Below are 20,423 nucleotides of genomic sequence, written 5' to 3' on the forward strand. Positions count from 1 at the left end.
CATAATTGTAAGGAAGATGCTTACCAGCCTAGAAGGCTAAGATCAACTAGCCAATTATACTAAAAATTGCTGATAACCAACATGGCTGGGGGAGGGAGCGTGGGGAATAAGTCTTATCCTTCTGCAGCCAGTATAACAGTCCAGGCAATGTGTTAGTTTAATTGACTGGCCCTTCAGACTTTTCTACATTTTTCTGCCTCTTCTGTGTATCTTTGAGAGGTTTTCATCTGCATGACCACCTTCACTTCTAAGTCAGGCTGAGGATTCTTGTCTAAATGTCCTTGAAACTGCAGCATTTTGAAAATGCTTCCTAAAGGCTAAGCTACTTTAAACAAAAAAAAAAAAGTGTATATACGTATATATCTGTTAAATACACAACAACTTATATCAAAAGAATATCTTGCCTGGAGGTTTCTATTTTATATTAATTGAACTGGATCAAACGCCATCTACAAGATTCTCATATTATAGAAGCTGGAAATCCCCACCGTAAATCATATTAGCTAAACATTCTTTCAAAGCTTCTAGAGAACTTTACGTATTGCAGGATGCCAAAAATGCAGTTTCATTTTGTTTTCACCTCAGAGTTATGTTTTAACATAAACATAAAGAAATCAAAATGGACATGAAACAGACTCTGTAAGTTTAAAAGTAAGTATTTCAAGTATCTTCGTTTGCCTCACATGAAAAGGACAAAGGGAGTAACACAAGGTCATGAATAAAGCAAACAAGATTAGATGCAGGATCCTGATGCAATGGTCTTTGAAATATATTACATAGAAAATTCAGAATAATACTGACTGCTGCAAAATGTTATAAAGACTGACTAGCTCCCAAAGTCAGCAAAAAGCTGCAAGAAACAGGACCAGTGAAAAATATCCAGTGTCTATTTATCATTAACTTTAATGCTGGAAAAACTTAATTTACTCAGAGTGCAAGGCTTAGTATGGAATTTTGCATACATCATCTCCATTACTCATAAATATTTATATTTCAATATTTAATGGAAAATGTTTTTCCTTCAATTTTTAACCAAGCAATAAGATACTGTAACAGAACAACTACTGCCCTAAGAAAGATTTTCAAGAATATTAAAAAAAAAAGTGGTCGCTGATACCTTTCTAGAGAATAGTCAGGGGAGCTGGTGCAGACAGTACCTAGTGCCTTGGTTTTCACCTGTACCTACTATGTTCCCCCTCAATGTCAGAGATGAGCATGAGGATTAACTAAGATTCAGAAAGGCCTAAATGAAAACTAAGAAAGTCTTGTATTTACAACAAAACAGAAAACCAGATTTCAGACACTGAATTTTAAGAGTCAAATTTTCAAATTTAACAATATTACTAGGGCATTTTATATCATAGAACCTGTAATTTTCAAGAGTCAGATCTTCATGTTTGTTATTATATGTACATACTTGTCCTCCCTCTGTCCCACCCGTAACCAAAGAGAAGCGCCCAGTGCATGATTGCTGGAATTCTACTTTGAGCTCTCATAGTCACGGATAGCCTTAAATATATTTTCTGCAAACACAGGACTTCCTCCTTTACCCACATACATTACATGATCACCCTTTTATTGATGTCATTAGGAGGCTCGGAATAAAAATCATATTGTAAGAAGTAGTTTATTATTAATTTATAACTCATGTAACAATTATGGTCATGTGTTCTTTCATAATGCAGATAGCACTACACAGCAAAATGAGTTTTTAATTAAAGGCAAAATTAAAGCTGCTGCTGTGCTCTTTGATGTAACTCCATTTCAAACCAGAGAATGTGAAGTAAATTCATTACTGCAAAGTACTCTGTGGCTGGGGCTAGAACTGGAGTTTTGTTCGAATTCTCTAGCACAGCTTTAAGAAAAGGGAAAGTTGAACATTGTGATGCGGTCAATCAGGGAGAGATGCAGTCCCTCCCTGATGTTGTGAGTTTCATCAACAGCAGTCCACCTAGGCACTTAAGCCCACCTAAGTACAAAAAAACAAATAAACAAACAAACAACCTGGCTGTTGTGAACAGGAGTCATGCATGGCCTTAGTTAACACCCAGTCAATATCTAGAACAATTCCCCTACGCACCCCCCAGTCCCCCAAAAAAAACACACAGTCCATGTTTGAAAATAGCTAGGCAGGTATCATCATCTTACCTTGCACTGCTAAACCAGCTAGTCGAATTCCCTGCTCCAATGAAGAACGCAGTCGGCCATCAAGAATATCCTTTTTCACTTGTAGGTAATATTGGTATCTACAAACCAGAAGAGAGAACAGATCAGAAAGGCAGTATGGATATATGTTTACAACTGAAGAAGAGGCTGCTGAAAGCAAGAAAAACTCACCACAGACATGTCAGGCAGTTAAACAGCAGTCTGTGCCTGGTTTCAGAAGTTCCATGTCATCTACCAGGTATACGTGTGTTAGTGAAATAAAACAAAATGATCCCTACATTGGCAACTCTTCCAGATATGAAAAGCAAAATAAAGTGTTCTAGTTTGTATTCCCTAGACCACACAGCAGAGGGACATCTGCTGGGACTACCTATACCCTCCATAAATTCTGCATAAATTATAGAAGACCATGTTTTAATCCATACAGAAAGAGGTTGTTCCATAGTTGTTTTTTTTTTCCTCCAGTGCCACCATTTGGATAGGAGAAACGGAATTTTAGCAATATACTCTTGCTGTCTGGCATAACTTTATAGCCCACATAGAAGTTTAATTGGCACCTCTCATCTATAAGGTTGACTTAGACACAAATCAAGCAAAACCAACCTCTAATGACACACTTGCTGATCCACAACTAATCACAAAGTAAACTATGTGAGTTTTAACCACAACGACAGAACTCACACATTTCAGCTTACATTTGGCAAGAGAGTAGGTGAGGACAAACAAGAAGCTTTCCACAAAAGCTTAACAAGTTACTGTCCCCATCTGTGCATCCCTTCCATCCACTGAACTGTATCAGACTCACAGCAGAGCTGACCAAAGCAGCAGGGATATGTACCAGTCCCTCTGGCATATCAGGTTAAAAAACAGTGGAGACAGCTTTGTTAACAGGCCACAACATTTTATTCTGCAGGCACTCACACATGTTTCATCATAATATCTGTGTTGGATGGACAGTAAAACCAGCAAGGGGCAAAACAGGCAGCTGAAAAAATTACAGCCACAAATGCAAGGACACCTTATCAGCCACCACCACGACAATAATTAAACTACAGTGATATAATAATCCAGTGTCCATCAGCTTAAAATTCTGGTGCAGGCATGAGTAACCCATCCTAGCTGAGATGAAACATTTCCTCCTCAACCAACAAGCAACAACAGCTCAGCAAGCCGGAGCCCAAAGGCAGAGGTACTGCACCAGCGTAGCCACAGTCTGTGTGCTCAGCCTCATGCACCCAAGCCTGACTTCCTGATAGGAACTGGTGTGCCTGGGACACCCAAGTTCAGAAATCCCCTAATCCAGCAAAGGTGTTTCTTAGCCTGTGACCAGACACGTAAATCTGGTGTGGCTGCACCAAGTTACAAGGTTACAGCTTCCTAACAAGTTTCTGCTCCCATTGGGAGCATGTCTGCTCACCCTCCCTAACCACAGGATATCCTGAGTTGGAAGGGACCCACAAGGATCACTCAGCCCAACTCCTGACTCCACATAGGACTGCCCAAAAAACAGACCATGTGTCTGACAGCATTGTGAGCTTCCTGAGCTCTGGAAGGGTTGGGGCTGTGACCACGGACCTGGGGAGCCTGTCCCAGTGCCCAACCACCCCCTGGGTGCAGAACCTTTCCCTAACCCCCAGCCTGACCCTCCCCTGTCCCAGCTCCATGCTGTTCCCTCGGGTCCTGTCGCTGTCCCCAGAGAGCAGAGCTCAGCGCCTGCCCCTCCGCTCCCCTCCTGAGGGAGCTGCAGGCCGCCATGAGGCCTCCCCTCAGCCTGCTCTGCTCTGGGCTGAACAAACCCAGGGAACTCAGCTGCTCAAAACAGTATGGATTTTTAACTATCTACTTGAGCTAAAACAGATCACTCTGCAAGAACTGGGTTAAGAAAGAAGTTGTAGCCAAGCATGCCTGCCAGCCTCAGACTACAACCTCTGCAAAGGCACAGCAGTCAGACTGGGGGCAATAAGTGCCTAACCGGACTCAGCTGCAACCAAGTTCACCATCTGACCTTAACCTTGGGCCTTTGGGAATAGCATATAAACAGTTCTTGTCATAATCATTTCATGTGCGTAAGTCACATTCCCAGAACCAAAGCAATTAACTTTTCCTTCCTGGAAGGGAGAACCACTACAACATCACCTGTGTTACAGGGATTGCACTGCCTTAACTATACCCCCAAAACGTTACTATTTAACTCTGTATAGAGGCACTAGAAAACACCCATGTGCTTCAAAAACAGCATAGTCCAAATCGTTCTTTGAGGGATATTAATCTAATACAGCATTTTACATTTTTCCTCGGTTAAGTCTTCTGTCAGTGATGAGATGCAGTAACTTGCCACTAGACAGCACCACCGCCCTGACCAGACCTGTCTTCTCAAGGTAGCAGCGCTGTACGTGGCTGCAAGTGTTGCAGTGCAGATGAATCCTCTGGATTAGAGGCCTGTGGATGTATCCTTAATACCTGAGAAATTCCCCTTTGAGTTCACAGTTTTTATGTGCACTTAAAAAGTTAATTGTTGGGTTACTCATTTTTAGGTTTCCTCTTCCCCTCTCCTCACCTCCCCCAAAAAGGGCTAAGAATATTTTCAGAGAAAAAATAATTTCATTTAAAATGCTTAGATTTGGCTTTCACACAGACTAATGAAGGTTAAAACTTCAGTCAATTTTTAAATTTGATGGTGAAAGGCAATGCAAAAAACATATTGCTTCTCTGATCCCTGTATTTCAGCCCCAGGCTTCACACTTGCTTGGTCCTGGAGAGGAGTCAACTTATTTGCAGTTCTTTGCAATGACTAAATCCCAATTCTGAAAATACTCACGCTTTCACGCGAGCTTAATGTAAATTGCTTTGTCAAGTATGCAGGTGAGTAAGTGTTTGCTGAATCTGGTGTTACAGACCTGTAATCTGAAAGCATGCTATTTATGGCAGTGGTACGTATATATGCATGAGTTGCACATTCTAGTTGGACAGAACAAAAATAAAACCTGCATCTGCCTTAAAGCTCTATATAGGTAGAACTATTGCTAAAACAAACACGAGACTACATGAAATCCAAAATAATGTAAAATCTAACCTAGACACCCTACCTCTATAGAAATCAAGAGTCTTACCAGCTTTAGTGAAGCCATGATTTCAACCGCAGTGCCCACAAAAATGTAGATAAGCCATGGTAAGGGTTATCTAAGTAACCATCATCAAAAACAGGACATCAATGCAGTTACTGTAGTACCCACTACTATGACGAAGACTTTGAAAAGGAACAGTGATGTGCTGTACCTGCAATCATAGGCTGCCAATGTTGTTCTAAGAATTTGTTTTAAGACAGCATGCAGCATCCACTTTATGAGAAAGATGCCATTTAAAGGTGTTCAACCCTGTGCTGGGAACAGGTCATGCTTAAAAATCTTAGCAGTGCTATTCTTTAATATTAAAGCACAATACTACATTTACTAACACTGCAGCAGAATAAAAGATTAGGATTTGTTATTACAGATTGTGGCTGCTTAAGACATGAACTGGAGTCACTAGTTCCACTGTCAAGGAAGAGGAGGAGCTGGGCTGTCACTGAATACCTTGGAGGAAGCTCTGCTTGAAGGCCACAATAGTTCTGAGAGCCACTGATTCATGGCTCAGTTGTGCTTTAAAACTGTGGTCAGGCTCTCTGCCCAGTCAACAGAGAGCAGAAATTGGCCCATATTCTATCAAGGATTTGATGCTCCTCCACCTAAAATTATGTTAAACATTATTATTATGTCACTATGCTAGCTGAGACTACTCTTTGTTTGGATTGTAAAAGTATATCTGTAATTTGAAGGAAATCAAACGTTTTAAAAATGATTTGGCTATAGATTCACTGAGGAAAGCTGTTCATGAACAGCAGATAAAAACATGCATTTCATAAGCCTCCTATTAGGTGGTTTAGATGGGAAAGCATATGGAAACTGAACAAAAGAGAAGTTTGCAAACTGCACCCCCAACTAATAAAAGACAAGAAAATTAAGACTTACAAAGCTTTAATCACAGAGCCAGTCTGGCGTACTAGGGGAACACAAGACAGAAGAGAGAGTGCCACAGTCAAGTGGGTGGACAGCTGAAGTCTCTCACCTTCATTGCTCATTTTGGGTTAAAATTTTTTAGCAGAGCCTTTGTGTATTCAATATAATAAAGGCTACTACAGTTTGCCAGCTTGTAGTTAATTCCAAGGGGAATGGGAGTGGACAACAAGTCTGAACAAAGCTATAATTGTAAGGATATCATTTCCCACAACTCTATTTAGCCAACACAGAAAACATGAAGAGTATATTTGCATCTATTGCACTGAAAAGCATACTTTTTCTAAAGTAAATAAGCTGCAATTGGACAATTATGAGAAAATATTTGAACTCCAGAAGCAACATCTGCATTTTAGCAATATATACTACATCAGAGGGTAAAAAAACAAATAGTACTAGAAACATGAATAAGGGTACTGGTTTAAAATTTAATTACAAGACCCAGATTCAGACTTAGCTGCAGCTGTGTAAATCTAAAATAACTCCATTTGCCCATACAATTCTGCACAGACCTCCCAAGACCAGTTTCATGTTTGTTCTGCTGTCACTTAAAAAAAAAAAGTAGGAGTTCGTATAGAGTCACTGAATTCGTTGTACCCTTCAATCACCACTGATTATTTGATGTATAACCTCTGCTGCTCTTCTAAACATGCAGGAAATAACTGAGTTCATTCTACTGGTTTACATTCTCTTCCTCAATGAATGCTTCAAACACTGCAAATTGTGCAGAACCTGGCCCAGTCAATAGTGGAAATGAGATCTGCATGGAGATATTAAAGGCTAGCCTACAACAGCAAGAGTAAGGGTTAGTTTTGCAGAGTAACTGTGTTGGTACACTGCATCTTCACAACTTTTCTGCTATGAACTTCCACAAAGAATCAGAGTATAAATACTTCATCAATAATTATTCAATTTTATCAGACCTGGCTGCCTTAATCAAGCAATATCCAACTCTGCTAGGAAACATACAAAAAAAGGATAAAAAATGTCTATTGACCAAGGGATTTATAATCCATCTATTTCATACACACACACATGTATATACATTTATATAGAAGATAACAGACTAGAGATAGTAAGGATTAATGCTGTACTGATCAGTCTGGATTTTTGTTGTTTTTCCCTGATTTTAGTTTCATTCTCTATATCACATGAACAGGAAGGATTTGTAAAATACACATCTCTGGAGCAGCAGCTAACGCTTTTTTAAAAACTTTTTAATTGGTCAGTGTGTTTTGCTGGAAACTTCAAGCTAGTACGTATAAATTCGTTACAATTTCAGCATCAATAAACTACCTTGAGTATACCTGAAAATGCACAGAAGCACTGTTACCCATGAGTTACCCATGAGGTACAATTCCTTTAAAATTGTTTCTAATGATGCAATTACTGGCTTGACTAACTTTTTTTTTTTTTTTAATAACTCATTAGGTGCCATTTTGGCATCAAGCCTATCTGTTGGATAACTGCATAGCTATGTAGTTTAACTTCTTTTCTGGAGGAAGAGAGAACTACGTTACTGTTTCATATGTCCAAAATAAGAACTCTTTAAGACTCAAAGGAAAGATTTTCCCATATGTGGTTTAGCTCAAGTCCTTCAGCTCTTTCCCAACTTAAAAAGAAAAAAAAAAAAGCAATTAGAGTACAATATGATCATTTAAAATTAGGAACACAATAAAAGTCTCATTGAATCACAACAACGGCCCAACTCAGCTCGTTTGGGTTCATCTCAGAATGGTACTATGCTTCTGAACAGAGACTCTGCAATGTACAGTTATGCAATAATCTGCCCACAGGGGAAGCAATTTCTCCTGAACAGAGGACTTTTATCATGTACTAAAATTATTTTAAGCATTAGCTTTGATATTGATGCACCTCTTGTTCGTCTTATACCTTAAAATCTTTCACAATGTTGGCTTCAATACTATTTAGCGACAGGATTCCACAGATACTTATATGCTACATTTTAAAGAGAAATATTTTTAATTTAAACATGGGGTCTTTCAAATTTTAGATAAGCCAAATGACAGTTATTCACTGAGCAAGCAATGGAAGTAATTGATAAAAAATATTTTTATTTATCACATACTTGAGATGAGCAATACTTTAACTCTTACTGATTGCTTTTCTGAGAAAAACATGCTTTAAATAGTACTAATGATTATTAGCCTTGTTTTATAAATAGAAACTAAGCCACATAGCTGGTGAAGTAACTCATCTAAACTCATGCAGGAAACTAAGGCAGATTTTGTAGAGTTGGACTTTGTTCCCAAGACTCAGTCAAGAGCACGGTTTACTGGATATTGCTTATTTCATGCAAATCACTCAAGACACTGCAAAAAAAATTTTTTTTGACCACAAAATTGGACTACATTCTATAGGCCAAGAAAGAAAGAAATGGAGGCAGACAAGACCAGTCTTTTCAGATAAAACGTTCAGTATATTGGCAAAGCTGGTGTTTTGATTTCTGGGCTTGAGCATGCTGAAACACATTTAGATGCAAGGATTCAATCAGCACATCTTAATCTAAAGGCATTTAAAAAAAATATGTACATACATTGATGATGTCATTGACAGTAACACAGTAAGACAAAGTCTTGTCTTTGCCTTTCTAAAAAACTTAAGATGGTGTTGATAAACAGCTCGCTTCTCTGGAATTTCATCAACTTATCTCCCAGTGAAAGTCTGATTTTTCACAGTACTAGACAATAGCCATTCATCTGGGATTTGTGATGGAATATAAAAAGCTATGGCCGTGCTTCACTTCTAAAGAATAATATTTTTGGAAGAACATTACTGAAAACAAACCTGCCACACCCTGCAACAGACCTTCAGAAAGATCAGCAGACATGCCAGAAAAAGATGGGAAGGAGACGAAAGGGCCTTTGTCACACATGCAGAAGGATATTCCTTCAGAAGCGCAAACTGTCAATGCCAACAGTAAAAACACAGTCGTAACAGTTTTTAGGGTAGGAACTCCTTGATCAAAACAACCCTACAAGGTAGGTCAAGGTTAGCTTCAGGTAAGTGAGCAATGAGATTGTTCAAAAGCAGCATCCAGCTGTCTACATCCTGGTTTCCTTCAGCAGCTGGGTGGAAAAGATGACGGAAACTAAAAATAAAATAAATGAAATACATGGAAAGATGTGTCATTCCTTTTTCCCCTTCCAAACGAGTTAGAACAATGCTGGGTTAGCATCATTTTCATGTCTTTGTAGGACTGAAAAAAGGAGGACAGATCAAAACAATTCATAACATCTACCTCCACATCTCTCAATCTGTCTCTAAAAGAGAAGAGTTTATAGCTGAATGAGAGAAGGGATTTTTGATAAAACAGGATAATTTCACAATGATTGGCATTTTATTTTGACACGCAATTTGTGAGCATAAGGACAAATAGCAGCTAGCACTGCTAGCTCTGCAAGTGTGCTAAGATACACAAAGTAAAGCTACCAGATCTGACCAGTTAAACTCCTACCACAGGCCAATACCTTTGTGGACGGTGAAGGTCCAGCTATGAAGTCAACTCCTGCCTAAGGATACTAGACCAGGAATACTTCTGCACATATAAGAACAGTCTGATCATAATTTTTCACTGCTTACTTGTTATTTTCCACTTTTGTTTTATCAGTTTACTCCTGAAAGGTTGTTCATTTGTTTGCATTCTCCGTAGGGCAGTCTTAAAAAACTCACATGTCCGCCCCCAGCCAATACTTTAAATGGCTGGCAGAAGATTTAAAAAGTAAATGCAAAATATTTGCGTTTTAGGCGCGATTAGCTTTTTTCTGCTGTGAGTCATTCAACAAAGTGAAATTCCTGCAGCAAAATGGAGCATTCAAAAAACACAAGTCTACTTGTGTTCTTTACAGAATATGGAAAATTGACATGGGATTGTTGAGGAAGGTAACTCATGCTTTATAACCTCCCACATATAAACAGGTGCTTTCAGGACAGCTTGCTATCAAAATATTGCAGCTCTCTGGCATGCAGTGTTAAATGGATGATGAGTGTAACTCTTCACGGCTAAACCCAAGATAACAGCATCATATTCAGGGTTCTTGTTGGCAGCAGAAGACTGACTAAATCTGGAGGTTGGTCCAGTGCTGGAGAAATCCCTTGGTCAGAGCTGAGGGAGGTGGGCAGGACCGCTAGGCACCATGCCGCCACTCTCAGGCCATGCCTTTGCTGTGGATGCCTTCTGCCTCCAGCCACCAGCTCTGTGCCCTGCCCCGGTGATAGAGTCCTTTGAGAGAAGGGAGCTCAGATATTAAGGAAATGCTCTGCAAGTGTTTTGTTTTTCCTGTCATTTCGTATGGACCACAAGCACTTACACGCTCCCAGGCCCTGTTGAGGCCTGCAGACATGACACGAGCCTTCCAAAACACGTACTTCTTTCTTGAAAGGCTTAGCCAGCAGATGCAGCTTTTTTATATCCACCAATTCCTCTGTATTTAAAAAGGAATCCCCCAACCGCAACAGGTCCATCCTCTGTCCTAGGATCCATACTTTTTGCTAACAGTGTATTATACTTTTTGGATACTCTGAGTTCAAATAAACCCACAAATATGAAGCCAAACCTTAAATAAAAAGGCCAGTAATAGCATGCTTTAGCAAGAAAGGAAGGCATGCCACAACCTGATCCTGATTTTCTGCCCTTGAACTCTTGAATTAATTATAACAAATTACAGGGAGCCCCACTACAATTTATAAGCACAATAAACTCCCTCACAACCACCTATAATTTTATCAGGGTTAATCCAAATACCTAAAGAATTATACAGTACAAAACTCCAGCATGCCTTTTAGAGTAAAAAATGTGGGAAGCCATATTCTCTTGCCTTACAAGTCCCATCTCTCAGCAAAGGCTAAGCTTGCTCTCTTCAAACTGGACTTCAAGGGAGTCAGGCCCTAAAGCATTCATCCTTAACAACGTCAGAGTGGGCTTGCAAAAATAAAGCAGAATTATCAAAATCATATGATGCACAGAAATCTATTGTTTAGTGCATTTTCAGCTGAAAAACAACATTCCATACAAGCACAAATATTACATGGAAATACTAGAATAAAACATTTGGAACTGAAGAGTTCATTAGCCACATTTCTTTAAACAATTTGCTGTATAGCCATCTGTTTTGTATTTTAAGCACATGCTTAAAATTTTATTCTTCAACATGGCAGTCGTATTGACTTCAGACTACTCACACAGTTAACCTTAACTGCATGCCCACGTCTCCTGAACTGAGACAAACACTTATTTGGCTACAGAGATCCAAAAGTTATGACAGAGGAAACTCTTGCAGGCTTGACTTCGGTATTTGTTCCTTAAAAAAGGAACTGGAACCAATTCAGGTAGCTGAATTACCCAAGAGGCCAGACGTAGCAATACCACGTACTACTTTTAATACATACATGTATATCTTAAAGGCTGTTCATGAAGACCAGTATTCTCATCCTTACAGCCTATCCCCTTCAAAAAAAAAAAAAAGCAAACAAAAAAGAAGAAGCAAAAACCCCACCACAGTGAGCAAACTGGGGGTAAGGAAGGAAGCAACTTCCTATAATAATAGTAATACTGCAACAAAACCAGGATCTCTTCTTCATCAGTAGGCTCCATACACAGAGCAATTATCAAAGCCTATGGAGAAAAATCCCTCTTGGCAGACTTTCTTCATGTTCTGTGCAGTCTGCAAGAAAAAAAATATCAGCCCTTGACTTTTTTTGGTGTGTGCTTATTTATTTATTTATTTTTGCAACTGCAAACCAACAAGGTCTCACACAACTGCTGCCTACATCTTCACCTCCCTACTAACATGGTCGCCCCCCATTTCCAAATAGGATCCCAGGACTCTTTCTCCTCACTTTGGGCTCTGTGTGCCAGAGGCAGCTATTGCCCTGGTGGAGATACAGGACCCGAACCCTGGAGCTGTCAGGGCTTTCACAAGCCACTCGCTGACTCAGCAGCAAAACAGTTGGGGCACAAAGCTGCATCCCAAGAAGGCATGGAGCACACCACCCAGGAAGACACCACAGTGTAGAGCAGTGCTGCCAGCTGTCACCCTTCTGACTGACCTAGCCTCGAGCACCACCCCGCCTTTGCTGCAGGACATAAACCATGGTTCCAGCTATGTATTAGAGCTCCAACCACATACAGGCTCTCTCCCTGTACACATGTAAATATAATGTGCCCAATAATGTGACATTGCATGCAGCCTATGCACCATTTCCCAGTTAATTAGTAACATCCTAAAAATATGAAGTCCCACACAGAGAAAGTCATGCCCACAAATCCTTAGATGGCATGAAAGTAAAGGCAGCTGTGAAGGTCCATTGCCACAAAACTGCAAAAACTGAAAAGATGAGCCATGGCTATGTATGGTGAAGACTACTAAACCTTATGGGGAAGAGAAGCACAAAAACCCGCCTTGGTCTGCCTAATTTGGAACCAGGAACAATTTCAGCATAAATGAGGTTAGACCCCAAATTGTTAATAAAGCTTAGATGTTACTGCCTTTACTCACACATATTGACTCAGTTCAAAACACACTGTTCCCTACCCTGAAAAGTATATGCAGCTAACCTTCAAGCTGTCTTCACTGTGGGAAAAGGTGGTTTAAGTTACATATGGAAGCAATATGAGTCAACGGTTTGAAAATTCTCCTGGTAGTCAGCCAGGTTAATGGCCAAGCAGGTTAGAATATCATGCTAAAAAAATGTGGTGAGTTAACTAGAACATTCATAAACTCTAACTCATATTCTGCAATACTGGAAATACATAGGTAAGTCTTTTTAAAACTGGGTTAAGTACAGACATAACTAAATCACTCTTTAGACACAAAGATGAAGATTCCTATATACCCCTTGCTTCCCTCCTCCTTTATATCAGTTGGAGTAATTACAACCTACTACATCCACCCTATAAATCCAGTCTCATTTTTGAATATATTTTAAAAATGTTCTTCTCCAGTAGAACTCTAAATTCAGAAATGACAGAAGTGCACTAGCCTTTTCTGGGTAAGCATACCTCTGTGCATTAATGCTAAAGTTGAACAGAACATATACCAGTGAACAACCTGTATGCATACATAAGCATCCAGGAAGCACATTACAAGATCAGTCTGCACGTGCAGGCCAGCATGCAAGTATACTCCACTGTTACTTTAGTCAAAGAAAAAATGAACACGTTCAAACTTCCAGAATGTGTGCTTAAACTGAACTTCAAATAAAGGCTCTGCTAGCTTGCAATGAAACCTTGTTCATGGATTTATGGAACTCATTTAAATACTGATGGTGGTTTTCTGTTGTTGTAAAACCTTTAGGTAATATTCCAATGTCACAAAATCAATATCCAAACAAAGGTCTATTGATTTTAGTGGAATTCTGCATTGGAAGGTGCTAAACTCCAGTCCATTCACTGTTGTCTTTTACAGTTATCTTCACTGGGAGTATGAAAAACTGTTTGAAATGAGGCACAATGAAGTTGACACCTACCTGTTGGGCCTTGAGTATAGTAGCTCATACTCCTATGCAATTATTATTGAAGCATCTACAATTAGTGCTTATGATCACCAGAAAACATGAAAAAACAGGTTATTTCCCTTTCTCAAATATCTTGGTGACTGTAGTGCTTTCAGAGGAATGGCTGAAAACAGGCACCCCACGTCTGCAAAACATGCAATAAAACCACGGCTGGGAAGTTAACGTCCCGGTGAACACAACCCCACAAAAGTGAAGGCAGCTCAGATAACAACGGGTAATGTTGCCAGAGAAATATGTGAATCATTGCCCTGTTGGGTGGGTGAAGTAGAATCATTTCATGAAACAAATAATTATTCTTTGTAAGTCTTCAAAAACAGCTGAAGATATCAAATGCAGAAGCAGCTGCCAAAGATAAAACAGCGGACCAGTAAACATCTCACTGCACAGGAATCTGCCATCTTCCGACACTGAGCCTTCTGCCAAATTCTTGTTGAGATTTTCAGCTGCATAAGGGCCCCCATGCAAATGCTTCTTTTAAACACATTCAGAGGCTTCAGGATTGTACTGACATCCAATTGCAGCTTTTAGCTTTCTACCCTGCCAGCAAGGGAAAAGACAGTAAAGGTATTCAGCTTCGTGAAAACGGGTGTGTTTCAAACTGGATTTCACGTGTTGCATCTCAGTGGTAGAGAAGGAATAAAATTTGCTTCAGCTGTATGGCTGTCAAAATTAAATAAATTTGACTGAAGTCTTGCAATGCTACTGTAACCAAGATTTCTATTGCCTGCTGAATTCTTGAAACATAATAGTTAGTAACCCCAAACAAAAGCACAGGTCTGTTTGCTCTCAGGTTTCTGACCTGGATGACACTTTCTGATGCTACAGCCAAATTTCAGACATCTACCTGAGACTCCTAAATAGGAGACCAGTGAGCTGCAGTTCCCTTTTCAACACAACCAGTAGAAAAAAGAATGAATCACCTGAAGAAAGTGATCCACAACAGAGGAATCCTGAATCATGCCCATTTCATCTGATTATACAGGAAGTCTAGAGCAACCTTTATTCTTGAGGCTTCACCAAGAGAAGCTACATGACTGCAGCTGCACCAGACTGTGTTGTGAAGACCTGAGGTGTAACATCCTGTAGCAGTCTGCACTTCACTAAGGACAGTGTTAGCTACTGCAGTACATGGGAAGATAAACAGGGGAATAATAGTCCCAATCTGGGTAACATATTCATCTGTCAAAACCAGTGCCTTAAACTACACCGGGAGACAAGTCAGAAGCAGCATACCTGTCTGTGAGGTACACCATAATATTCACTGTATATACCATGCTACTTAATGAATGGGCAACCCTATTCTGCAATGATATGCATTGCTACTACACCTTAAGGGGGAAAAAGGCAGTTAAGCACTTTGCAACAGTCTAAATGACAAAGGCAGTGAGAAGCATAGTTCATGGATTAGAAGAGAAGGATCCCTTTCATCTTTATATGAGGAGATGCATAAAGGCTGATGGGCACTTCTGTGACTCAAGCATCTGGGGATGACAAGTGCTTTCCATTTTTCCACTTCTCCTATTCCATCTCCCATAAACCAAAAAGATTAACTAGAATTTGCCCCCCTCCCCCCCCCCCTTTTTTTTTAAAAGGAAAGCAAAATCACTCCATTACAGTAGCTATCTCTATAGCAGTTACACTAAAATTTCACTTTAGAGGAAGAGAACAGACATTACATACTCAGTAATTCTCTGTATAACACTCAAGCTTCCCACTGTAAGCTGCAAGTGAAAAATTAAAAACAGATTTGCTGAACTAATGGATTCCCTTTTTTGTTCAAAAACATAACAAATAGCTTAAAAACATGCATAACACCTTCTCCCTGCAAAGTCTAGCTTAAGACATTAGTGCAGTAGAGGTCAGAACCAAGCTCTGAGAAGTTGGGCAGGGCCTTAGTATGGCAATCACAAATGAAGTGGATGATAAACTGTCCTTTATTAAAAACATTAAAAAATAACCATGCATCATTTGGCCTTTACTTTGAAGCAAATGTTCTTTCTACTTTATGGGCAACAATAATTTTTTTCCTCTTTCTTCTCCACAATTAAAGGAGCAAAGGGAAACAGTTCTAGTACCAGCACGCCACTTGTTTGATACTAGAACTCCATAGGCTTGTTTATTTTCATAAAAGTGTATTAAAATATGGACTATTTTTAGGCTAGCAATTACTTCTTGCATTTATTCCATGCTACTACAAACCACGTCCTCTGCTCTGTGCTAACTGCCAGGTCAGAGGAATGCCTCTGCATAAAACATTTATATTGACATAACGTAACACACCCACAACACTGAATTGCATCCACTATCACACTTTCCTAGTACTTCCAAGCCCTAAATGTTCTTACCCATGGCCAATCCCACTGGGAGACATGACTAATAACACCTAGCAGCTCAGAATCAAGCCCTTGGATTCTGTTTGAGAACACTGGAAACACTGACAAGACAATTTAACAGATGCCCTGAAGTGCTGCAAGTTTTCCAGCACATAATATAGTCTTACCATTTGAAAACAGTATTGTCATTGCAAATTTTTTAATGCTGTAACTGTTGCATAGCAGAGCCAAGGAAGTACATTGCTCCTGCTTCTGCTGCTATTTTTTAAGGTACAAGAAAACAATACAACTAGTTTTATTTCTTCTCAGTGCTTTTCCTGATGCCAATAATAAATGAAAGAACAAACAAAAAAATTTAAAAGGCACTTCAGCTTTAAAAAAAAAAAACTTACTTTCTGCATATGCACACTGAGAAAGAGTTACTTCACTCCCGAATTCAGTGACAGTTAATTTAGTTCAAATGACTTTCTCTTCATGCAACACAAAAAGTCACAAAGTCTAAACCAAAGGAGCAATTCTGCATGATAGGAAAGGAAAACAAAATCCCCACCTCTACTTGCTTTTATAGTTGCGTCTATCTGTTCTAATGAGGGGAAGACAATACACTGACAACTTTCCAGTAACAAAAATTCATCCAAAATTACCCTGTTTAGAGTCATTCCAACAACCACCAGAGCAAAAGCTTCTTCACTAAAGTTTGCAAAATCTTCTCGACTGAAGCTCAGTCTTCATTTTAAAGAGAACAAGCTCCCTATCCATCGTGGTGATGACAGAGTGTTTTTTGTCTATTACAAGACATTAAGCTTGAATTTCAAGCCTACAAATCATTATTTCTGTTTAGAAATGAAATGATGACAAAACAAAATTCACTTTTTGCTTGCTCCTTTATATCTCAAAATCCTATCTTAACCCGGTAAGCTTCTTGGAAGCCAATAGCTAGCAGTAGGTTTCTTGTAGAGTGCTTCACAAGTAGATCTAGCTAGGCCACGTTAACCAACTTCTCACAACTCCTCCAGCAGTGGAAGTAGAAGCCTTAGGAGAAGTATAGCACCCAAACTCTCTGCCCTCACAACAGCATGTATTTACGTCCTCCATAACATGCCCTACTGTGTATGCTCAGGTCTCCCTGTCCCAGGACTGTCTCCCCTCAGCTTCCAAACGTGCACAACCGTAGCTGACATCTAGCAGGCCTCCAGCCATCCACACTCTTCATCCTCTAGTAAGAGCTGCTCAGTGTTCAGTGTGTGTTAGGGTCACCCATCCAACACGCAGACTCAGCAAGTGCCTCCAACAACACATGTGTCTAAGAAGACAGAAGAGGAAGATGCTGAGTGCCTTATCCCAGGTGTGAATGCTTCTAGCAGCTGGCATGGAGGAATTCAAGCTGGTCTACCTAAGACCAAAAGAGGAAGCTCCAGCACGCTGTGTAAATGGTGGTATTTTTTTCTCTTTAAGGAGAGTAAAAACTCAAAATGTAACCTTTGTTGCCATTTAAAAGGGCCCAATAAACAGGTTAGAGAACTTCAAAAAGTGTCAGGTCTACTGAAGTTGAATACAAACAGTTCCCATTAGAGGAGACAGATGTAAGAACACGTGACTAAGCACCAGAACATAAAATAGGTATTATTTCCTCATGATCAGATGAAAATGTGGTGCTGCCTAATGCCAAGACATTCCTCTTACAACATTTCCAACCATCACCGCCGCGGCCTTCAAAACACAGTAAAGCAAGAATGTAGGCTGAAGTATCCAAGACTGTATTTATAGTTACGCAACGCTTTTTTAGCATTGCTACATATGTACTGCACAACCACACACATGAAAACACATTCACTTTCTGGTCTAAAAGCAAAGTATAATGTAATAGATTAGATCTAAGCATCAACAGCTTCTTAAAATATCTGGCACAAAGAGCTCAGCTTTCAATAATCAACACACAGAGAACAAGCTCCCCATTCACTGAAGAAAGTCAGCAGGGAGAAGGGTTTGCCCTCCTCAGCAAATTATTTTATAAACAGGGAATTAATGTTGAATCTTAGGTCTGCATTGAAGAAGCTCATATTTTTAAGTTAGAGTTCAAACATTTACTAAAATACACAGGAAAAAAAAAAAAAAAAAAAGCCCAAACCCCTCAACCAAGAATATTACTGAAAAGCAAAACAATGCATAATAATATGAACACAAGAAGACCTAAGCAAATACTGCACATTATTTGTTGTTGTTGTTGTCCTCTAAAAACATTAAAGCTAATTAAGTATCAGCTTGTTTACAAGGTAGGCAACAAGCCTAATGTGTGTTTTTTTATGCTGCAGTAGCCAGTAATATTGAAAAAAGTCTAATAATTAAAACAAAACAATAAAACCATCAAAGGAGCACCAAAATGCAAATATCCCAGACTGCCTAAGCCTGGGTGGCCACACCAGGCTCTTAACACTCATCCGGCTTGCAAGCAGTTGCAGAGCTGCTTGAGCTCTCTGGACAGTAGCTGGGGTGGCTGTGGGCTGCTGGCTGATCCCAAATTCCTGCAGCTGGAAGAAAAAAGCAGCCAGCGCTGCCAAATCACTGCAGAACCCATTCACAGAATTGTCCAAAAGAAGACATCTGGGATCCCCAGGGACTTAGGACTACCTCCACCTACCAGTGATGCCAAAAGTTAAGCCTTTCTCCCTGCCTTGCAAGATAAACTGGACTTCCAGTCAGAGACAATCGGGACCAAGATCTGTAGGGTCAGACAGGCTGGCAACTTCAAGCTAAACCAAAACAGGATTCAATTCCAGCAGACATTTTATCTCCCATAGGTTTACAAAATTTCAGCTCCAGAGTTCCTGCTGCTTCCTCTGGGAGACCCCATCACAACGAATTCTTGTGAATAAGACATTTATGTTGGTGCTTGTCCTAACTCTTTTACTTGGTTTCATGATACAGCACCATGCTCTTGTTCTTCAGTTTAAAGGAAAGCATCAGTTCTGCCACAAATAGATCAGTTTTCAGCCTATGCCATGCTCATAGTTGTTCCCCACCACTACCCTGCAAACACTATCTAGCAATTTCACTTTCCAAATAATTTACCTGAGGACAAAAAGTTTGAATCATGGGAAGAAATCATCTTCCATTTTGAAGGCCTGCCAACCCATCCTTTTCTGCTCATTTTATATACGACCTTCACGTATGGAAGCAATTGTCTTAATTCATGAAAGTTATTTAAAATTGCAGTCCATGGACCCACAGCTCTAAAATAGGAACATGATGTATACAGTATAAATTTATATAATTATAGAGTTGGAAGCATTGTTAGAAGAGAAACTATACTGGCTCATGCTACACAAGGATCCAGCCCAACATAAGAAACAAAGAAAATCCACAGAGACCTAACCAGAAACAGTTAAAACCAGAAAGCCTGTGCTGATCATTAGTATCATATTTGTGTTGAAGCTAACAGTTATCTCAGCAAAGACGAGCATCGTCCTTCCAGGTGGGTGGCCACAAAGCTTTTTCCCATGCCAAGCGAGGGCTGTGTCGTGGCCTTTCCTGAATAATGTGACCAGAGCTGCTCTGCAAGCACAGCACAGCTGATAGCACCTGCATGGTAGTTTAGACATTTCCCAGAAAAGAGGGCAATAGGAAACTGCTTGCATTCTCTTCCCTGCAAGCTATACAGCCTGCTCCTGGATGATGTCTTTCCAATAGAGCACGCATACTCTTAAAATGTGCTGGGACAAAACACACCATAAACTCAAAATGACAAATGCTCTTGGGGAGGGACGAGTTTGGACAAGGCAGTAAGGCTTCCACTGTCTGAAAACCAAACTTTAAAACCAGACTTTTCAGCTTGGTTACCCCAGTGATACTGAATGGTTGGATCTCCAGGTGCAAGAGACCACACTGGCCTTTTGTTTTTAAAATACTCCACCTTCCCACTTACCCCCACTTCTCACTCATCTGCCTACCCATCCAAATTAATCACATCTCTTCTCCTCCCATCCTGCATGGGATTTCTCTTCTTTTTTATATATATATATATAGTGTACACAAATATATACATATATGCATTTTAAAGTGTTGCTGAATTTTTAAGAACAATTGGGATTAAAAAAAATTCCTAAGGGTCTACCAAAGGTGTATTAACAAGCACAACCACATAACCTGCCCCAACCCATCACTGCAGGCAAACACACTCAGGGCTGTCCTGAACAAGCCGTATGGTACACATCATGTTGTTTTTTCTGACACACCATGATATACGAAGTGCTTATTTTGGACAATGGAGTCACCACCACAGTACTCAAAATCAACTACCGTGAACTTGGAGGTACACACGGAGGCTTCTCAGACAGCC

General features: G+C 39.9%; 1 protein-coding gene across 1 annotated transcript in view; it reads right to left on the reverse strand.

The window, feature by feature from the left end:
- PTPN14 (protein tyrosine phosphatase non-receptor type 14) overlaps positions 1 to 20,423 on the reverse strand; it is a 110,222-nt gene that overhangs the window by 35,977 nt on the left and 53,822 nt on the right. Inside the window, exon 4 of the mRNA XM_068675972.1 lies at positions 2,149 to 2,246. Within this exon, the coding sequence (XP_068532073.1) occupies positions 2,149 to 2,246 (98 nt within the window). The remainder of the gene's footprint in view (positions 1 to 2,148; positions 2,247 to 20,423) is intronic.

Source organism: Anas acuta, chromosome 3, assembly GCF_963932015.1.
Source record: "Anas acuta chromosome 3, bAnaAcu1.1, whole genome shotgun sequence".
Classification (NCBI taxonomy): Eukaryota; Metazoa; Chordata; class Aves; order Anseriformes; family Anatidae; genus Anas; species Anas acuta.